At 56.0% G+C, this 7,370-nt stretch overlaps 1 protein-coding gene across 3 annotated transcripts in view; it reads left to right on the top strand.

Annotated features, from left to right (window-relative positions):
• Positions 1–7,370, top strand: part of Piezo1 (piezo type mechanosensitive ion channel component 1) — a 71,460-nt gene that overhangs the window by 51,989 nt on the left and 12,101 nt on the right. For all 3 annotated transcript variants that reach the window (XM_021220234.2, XM_029532426.1, XM_029532425.1), the window contains exons 11-22: positions 878–978; positions 1,279–1,536; positions 2,173–2,284; positions 2,373–2,551; positions 2,650–2,798; positions 2,963–3,145; positions 3,400–3,512; positions 3,855–4,015; positions 4,176–4,352; positions 5,095–5,220; positions 5,302–5,502; positions 5,925–6,129. In XM_021220234.2, coding sequence (XP_021075893.1) covers positions 878–978; positions 1,279–1,536; positions 2,173–2,284; positions 2,373–2,551; positions 2,650–2,798; positions 2,963–3,145; positions 3,400–3,512; positions 3,855–4,015; positions 4,176–4,352; positions 5,095–5,220; positions 5,302–5,502; positions 5,925–6,129 — 1,965 coding nt within the window. The remainder of the gene's footprint in view (positions 1–877; positions 979–1,278; positions 1,537–2,172; positions 2,285–2,372; positions 2,552–2,649; positions 2,799–2,962; positions 3,146–3,399; positions 3,513–3,854; positions 4,016–4,175; positions 4,353–5,094; positions 5,221–5,301; positions 5,503–5,924; positions 6,130–7,370) is intronic.

Here is a 7,370-nt window from a genome sequence, read left to right as displayed (position 1 = left end):
GGCCTAGAACTCAGAAATCCGCCTGCCTCTGCCTCCCAAGTGCTGGGATTAAAGGCGTGCGCCACCACACCCGGCTGGCCACAGGTCTTATACGCATCCCTTGCCTTATGCTTGAACCTCCTAGAGCCAGTTCTATGGCTGACCTTCTCGACAGTTTGGGTGGCCCTCCAGGTCTCCCGTTTTCTGTTCTCAGGTGGGAATTGTCTACCCATGGTTCAAGGCCCCAGGAGCCTCTGTCATTCTGAAAGCATTAGCCTGGGGGTTTCACGGGTCTGTCATTCTGAGAGCGCTGGCCTGGGGGTTTCACGGGTCTGCATTACTGTGGAGACTGCTAAGTCTTTTTCTAGGTCCTTATTTCTTTTCCTTGAACTTAAAAGGAAAATCTTTAATGACATTTATTGATCGATTGATCGATCGATCGATTGATTGATTGTGTGCAGGGGTGTCAAGCTATTGTATGCATGTGGAAGTCAGAGGGTGACTTACAGCTATTGGCTCTCTCTATTAAGGGGCTTGAACTCTGCCCCTCAGGCCTGCTGCCAGGCACCTTAGCCTGCTGAGGCATCTCGTTGGCCTCCACTTTTGCAACTTGTCATTGTGTGTAAAGTGTGAGAGTCACCGATCAGAAAGGGCCATCTCCTACAACAGACTCTTAAAAAAGTGAGGCTAGTATGGTTTGGCCATGACATTCCAGAAGGCTCGGACTCTTCTGTTGGTTTTGGCCAGCATCCTCTGTGGCTGCCTGGTGGGCCTGGTCCCCTCCCACCCATAAGGCCCTGACACTGCAGATAACCTGCTCCACGCTCTAGGGCCACATTGAGAATGGGGAGGGACTCCATGGTTCCTATTTGGCTACTAATCTTACTCCTACCCCTAGTACGCCCCAGGCTGGCTGAGCTGAAAGAGATGTCACCGCTCCATGGCCTGGGCCACCTCATCATGGACCAGAGCTATGTGTGTGCCCTGATCGCCATGATGGTAAGGAACAGCCCCTCCCCCAAGCCCCACCCCCAGGGAGGAGCAGTTCCTCCCCCAACCCACTGCAATCTTCTTATAGAATGCAGGGAGGTGGGGTGTAGTTCATCCCAAAACCTGAGGTCCAGTCACCAGTAACAGTGCTGGAACTGCCCGTGTAAGTCACCAGCATCCCGTAACGGTGCAGTGTGTGTGTGCACGTGCTGTGTGGGGGCTACCTCACGGGAGGCCTTACCATTGCGGGGCTGAAGCGCTGACCGGGTGTCCCATGCAGTCCTTGCTGACCCAACCCTGGCTGTGCAGGTGTGGAGCATCATGTACCACAGCTGGCTGACCTTTGTCCTGCTGCTCTGGGCCTGCCTCATCTGGACTGTGCGTAGCCGCCATCAGCTGGCTATGCTCTGCTCGCCCTGCATCCTGCTGTATGGACTGACGCTCTGCTGCCTGCGGTACGTGTGGGCCATGGAACTTCCCGAGCTGCCCACCACCCTGGGCCCTGTCAGTCTGCACCAGCTGGGACTGGAACACACACGCTACCCCTGCCTGGACCTCGGTGCCATGGTGAGTGTCACGCGCCGTCTCTGGGTAGGGGTCGGGTTTCACCCTGGGAGCCCAGGCTCTGCTCATTGGCCATTGGTTTGGTTGGGTAGAGATTGAAGGAGAGTGTGTCTGAAGCCAACAGTGGGTTTCTGCGAGTCCACCCGACTCAGGCGTTGTGACCGAGTGTATGGCATGCTGCTGCAATGTCCTCGATGCTGTGAGTGTCTGTGTGTATTCTGTCTGCCCGACAGGGCTCCGCTGTATGGCATTGAGTGTTTGTGACTCAGATCTGGTCCGTTTGGCTCTTGAGTCACCCAAGTATCCCTGCACGAGGCAGGTGTGGTGTTGCCTGCCCACTGTAACCTGGTGGATTTTAATACGTCTCAAGTGAGACTATATGTGTACTAGTATATCTGTATGCATCTGTACACAAGTGAGTGTAAACTTGTGAGTCTGGCCGAAGTATGTAAGATTGTGAGCCTGTGTCTGTGAGACTCTCCTGTACTCATGGAGACGGGAGTACGTCCGTGGATCTGTGACCGTATAAACCTACACATGCCCGTGAGATTAAAGCTGAGGTCACGGAAGAGTCTGAGGGCTCTCGGCGGCCCTGGCTCATGGGCTGGTGACCCTCGGTGACACCCCTGCTCCCCACAGCTGCTCTATCTGCTCACATTCTGGCTCCTCCTGCGTCAGTTCGTGAAGGAGAAGCTGCTGAAGAAGCAAAAGGTGCCTGAGGCGCTGCTAGAGGTCACAGTGGCTGACACCGGTGAGTGGCATGCCGGGGGTGGAGCCCCCACCTGCACCGTCCCCTGTCTGCCTAGGTCTTCACATCACCTTCTGTCCCCGCTCTGCAGAGCCCACACAGACCCAGACGCTGCTGCGCAGCCTGGGGGAGCTGGTCACCGGCATCTACGTCAAGTACTGGATCTACGTGTGTGCTGGCATGTTCATCGTGGTCAGCTTCGCTGGCCGCCTGGTGGTCTACAAAATCGTCTACATGTTCCTCTTCTTGCTGTGCCTCACCTTGTTCCAGGTGACAGACCGCAAGAACGGGCAGGTAGGGCTCATGGGCTGGGCTCTGTCCCTCACCTGCCCTGCTCACCAGCCACCCCATCCCCCTCACCCCTGCAGGTCTACTACACCCTGTGGAGGAAGCTGCTGCGCGTCTTCTGGTGGCTCGTGGTGGCCTATACAATGCTCGTGCTCATCGCTGTGTACACCTTCCAGTTCCAGGACTTCCCCACCTACTGGCGCAACCTCACGGGCTTCACAGATGAGCAGTGAGTGGGGTACCTTAGGGGCAGTACCGCTGAGCGCCCTTCAGGGGGCGGTAGAAGCACCTTCCTTGTCCCGTCCCGTGCTCAGACTCTGCGCTCCCGGTTCACGATGGCTACTGGGGCAGGGCAGTGTGACGGGCTGATGGCGCTGCCCTCTCTTCTGCCAGGTTGGGCGACCTGGGCCTGGAGCAGTTCAGCGTGTCGGAGCTCTTTTCCAGCATCCTCATCCCTGGCTTCTTCCTGCTGGCCTGCATCCTGCAGCTGCACTACTTCCACAGACCGTTCATGCAGCTCACCGACCTGGAGCACGTGCCGCCACCAGGCACCCGCCGCCCTCGATGGGCTCACAGGTTTTCTGCCTTCGAGAACCATGGGTGTTTTTTGGTCTGCGGGAACTGGGGTTGAAGCTGGGGGCTGTGTCATAGAGTTAGCCGACCGTCCTGCGCTGGGGCGGGAGCCGTGAGGTTGCCTTAAGCCATGTCGACTTGGCCTAGAGTTTACAGATGGACCAGTGGAGATGTTGTGCGGGGGGGGGGGGGGGGAGCTACCTCAGGGAAGGGAGAGCCAGGGACACGGGCAGGAAATGACACTTCGGCTTTCCCAGGCAGGATGCAGTGAGCGAGGCCCCTCTGCTTGAGCATCAGGAGGAAGAGGAAGTCTTCAGGGAAGATGGACAGAGCATGGATGGGCCCCACCAGGCCACACAGGTCCCTGAGGGTGAGGCTGGAAGGGGCGGGCAGAACACAGCCCCACAAGGCACACTGGGGGCTAAGAGGCGAATCCGTGCTCAGTTCTGCCACCTCCTGGACGACCATTTGAGAAAGGCAGCCGGGAGCTCTGTGGCCTTTCCTCTTTCTTCTGGAACTCTGTCCCCTCCTCACCAAGGTCTACCCTCTCCATACTGAGCCCCACCCCCTTTATTACTGAGCCCTCCCCCCTTTTACTCCACCCTCTTTCTTAATCCCACTGAGTCTCCCCTTTCTTCCTAAGCCTTACCCCTTATCACTTCTATCTTTTCGCCAAGGTCTATCCTTCCTCACTGAACCCCCACCTCCACAGGCACAGCCAGCAAGTGGAGCCTGGTGGCTGACCGGCTCCTGGACCTCGCGGCCAGCTTCTCTGCTGTCCTCACCCGCATCCAGGTGTTCATACGGCGCTTGCTAGAACTTCACGTCTTCAAGCTGGTGGCCCTCTACACTGTCTGGGTGGCCCTGAAAGAAGTGAGTATCCCAACCTGGGCTGTTTCCTCGTCTGAAGCAGGGTCTATCCTGCCCTGGCTTTCTTGGCTGCTCTAGAGCCAGGCCTGCTGGGTTATGGCAGTCGTCCTAGAGTCCAGTCCCGGTGCTGTCTGGTCTGCCCACTGCCGTCTGTGCTCCGCAGGTGTCTGTGATGAACCTGCTGCTGGTGGTGCTATGGGCCTTCGCCCTGCCCTATCCGCGCTTCCGGCCCATGGCCTCCTGCCTGTCCACCGTGTGGACCTGTATCATCATTGTATGCAAGATGCTCTATCAGCTCAAGATTGTCAACCCGCAGGAGTACTCCAGCAACTGCACTGAGGTACAGGCCTGGAGGTGTCCCTAGGGCCCGGGGACAACCTGAGGAGTTGCCCCAGTGATTCCTCATGGAATGTAGAGACCAGGCCAGTGACCCCTGCAGTGAGAATAGAGGGGCCCTCGGGACAGCTGTGCTTAGGTTCACCTGGCTTCATTCTTTCTAATTGGGCATCTATTTACACCTCTGGCCTTGACCTGTCCCCTTCCCTATCAAGGTGTCCCCAAGACTGACGGCCCTATGAACCTCTGGTAGGGCAGCTATTGTCTACCCTGGATCCAACCTGCTGCTTCAGCTGTGAGATGGGCTTAAGATAGCACCTACAGGGACTAGAGAGATGGCTCAGTGGTTAAGAGCACTGACTGCTCTTCCTAGAGGTCCTGAGTTCAATTCCCAACAGCCACATGGTGGCTCACAACCATCTGTAATGGGATCCAATGCCCTCTTTTGGAATGTCTGAAGACACCTACACTGTACTCACATTTCGTAAAATAAGTAAATAAATCTTTAAAAAAAGAGATAACGCCAGGCACTGGTGGCGCACGCCTTTAATCCCAGCACTTGGGAGGCAGAGGCAGGTGGATTTCTGAGTTGGAGGCCAGCCTGGTCTACAAAGTGAGTTCCAGGATAGCCAGGGCTACACAGAGAAACCCTGTCTTGAAGGCCCCCCCCAAAAGAAAGATAGCACCCACAGTCCCACTCCACCCAGGTCTGGGACCTGGAGGCTCATGTTCACCCCTCTTTGCAGCCCTTCCCCAACAATACCAACTTGCAGCCCTTGGAGATCAACCAGTCTTTGCTGTACCGTGGCCCTGTTGACCCTGCCAACTGGTTTGGGGTGCGGAAGGGTTACCCCAACTTGGGCTATATCCAGGTGAGCGGGGACTGACAGCCAGGGTGGATGGTCCTTGATGGTCCCGGACGGTCCCCACTGACCCTGACCCCACCTTCACAGAACCACCTGCAGATCCTTCTGCTGCTGGTATTTGAAGCTGTGGTGTACCGGCGCCAAGAGCACTACCGCCGTCAGCACCAGCGGGCCCCTCTGCCCGCCCAGGCTGTGTGCGCAGATGGCACCCGCCAGAGGCTGGACCAGGACCTACTTAGCTGCCTCAAGTATTTCATCAACTTCTTCTTCTACAAATTCGGGCTGGAGGTGAGACTGGGCGTCCTTTTGGCAGGAATGATAGCAGGAGACTCCCCTGAGCATCTCGAACGCTGCCCAAGTTCCATAAGCACAGCCTATCCTGAGGCGAGCACAGAGGCTTATCCAGGAAGGTCAAGGAGGTTGGATTGAGTCCTCCCTGGCAGGGAGGACTTGACCACGGCTGCACTGTCTGAAGCTAAAGTCTTCCCCAGCCATGGGGCTCCTCATCCCGGGGCCTTGGCTTCCTCTAAGTATGATGGAGGTGTGTCTAGCCTCTGCTGTCCTAGGACAGTGGTCTGGGAGACTGCTCCCCTCGCCCCCCAGTAAAGATGAGTCACTCTATGGCCTCAGGACAGGCAGGGCTGACCTGAGCCTGTGGACCTGGAGTAACTCCCTTCTTACTATTATATCCACCCCCGTTTCCCCTCCAGATCTGCTTCTTGATGGCTGTGAATGTGATCGGGCAGCGCATGAACTTCATGGTGATCTTACACGGTTGCTGGTTGGTGGCCATCCTTACACGCCGGCACCGTGAGGCCATCGCCCGCCTCTGGCCCAATTACTGTCTGTTCCTCACGCTGTTCCTGCTGTATCAGTACCTGCTGTGCCTGGGCATGCCCCCCGCACTGTGCATTGGTAAGCCACAAGGGTGAGGGGTTTGGTATGTGTGGTCATATGGAAACTCCTGGGCTGTTTCCTGTTCACCCTCCTGACCTACACAGCTCCACACCTACACTGCTGCCGAGGGAACCCGTTACGTCCTCTGTAGCCTGCACATTTCTCTCTGAACCACTTGAGCCATAGCTGTGATATTTCACATGGTCTCAGGAGGTCGGGCCTCCTGAGGGCAGAATGACACTATGTCCACAGGGCTACGGATGCCTGCAGGGCTGTGACCTCTCCTGAGGTCAGTATCCTGGCAGCAGTATCCTTGTCAGGCATGTCATCTGTACTAAAAAGGCACCAGCTCTTTTTTTGTAGCTGTCCTCAGTTTGGCTGTTCTCCTGTGTAGCCTCCTGCAGCCACACTAACTGGGTTCCTGAGTGGGAGGCAGGAGCTATATGGGAGAAAACGGCGAGAAAAATAATGGATGCCAAGACGTGATTTTCTGTTCAAGGTTTCAAGGTTTTACTAAGAGTCTGTGCTTGTAAAGAGGGGAGGCCCATCCCCCACCAATCCATTCTTGGTGCCTGTCCTACTGTGTGGTGCGAGCCTGTAGGTAGATCTACAGGATGCTGTCTCTAGAATATCTCAAGAGTCTCTCAGCAGGTAGTGATGTAGCGGCAGGTGTAGAACAAAAGAGCCAACAGTAGAGCCACCTAGGTCGGAAGGCTCCACTCCAGTTGGTCTCAGGCTCAGTGGCAGCAAGGTCAAAGTCAGCCTGTTTCAAGGCTGGGGGAGGCAACACTCCTGTGTCCTCTCTTTCATCTAGTTTCTCCTAGCTTATGACATTTCTGGACAGCCAGGTTGGTGGCTTTGCCACATGTCTCAAAGGTTGGATGTGCCTGGTTAAGCGTGAGGAACTTTATGGGCACAGAGTTCATGGTGGTCCACGTGGTGGTGCCACGGTCCTGGTGTGGCCCACGACTGCCCATTTGACCTGTTCAAGCAATGTTGCCTGCCGACATCTGGGTGCTGCAGACACGAGGTTAACACAGGGTGACTGTCCACTGCTCCAGTGGCGGCTTTTCTTTCTGTTCTCATGTGTCTTCCGTCTTCTTGGTGGGGGAGGGGAGAGCTTGCATATTTCAACTATGTATTTAAAGGGTTTTTTTTTTTTTTAATCATCCTAAGGGTGAGGGTAGAGCCCATGATTTACCCGTTAGGCAAGTGCTTGGTCCCTGAGCTACACCCAGTCCCCGCTCTTTTTTTTTTTT

Source organism: Mus pahari, chromosome 20, assembly GCF_900095145.1.
Source record: "Mus pahari chromosome 20, PAHARI_EIJ_v1.1, whole genome shotgun sequence".
NCBI lineage: Eukaryota > Metazoa > Chordata > Mammalia > Rodentia > Muridae > Mus > Mus pahari.
The sequence above is the reverse complement of the archived record's forward strand: the minus strand, read 5'-3'. Positions and strand labels throughout refer to the sequence as shown.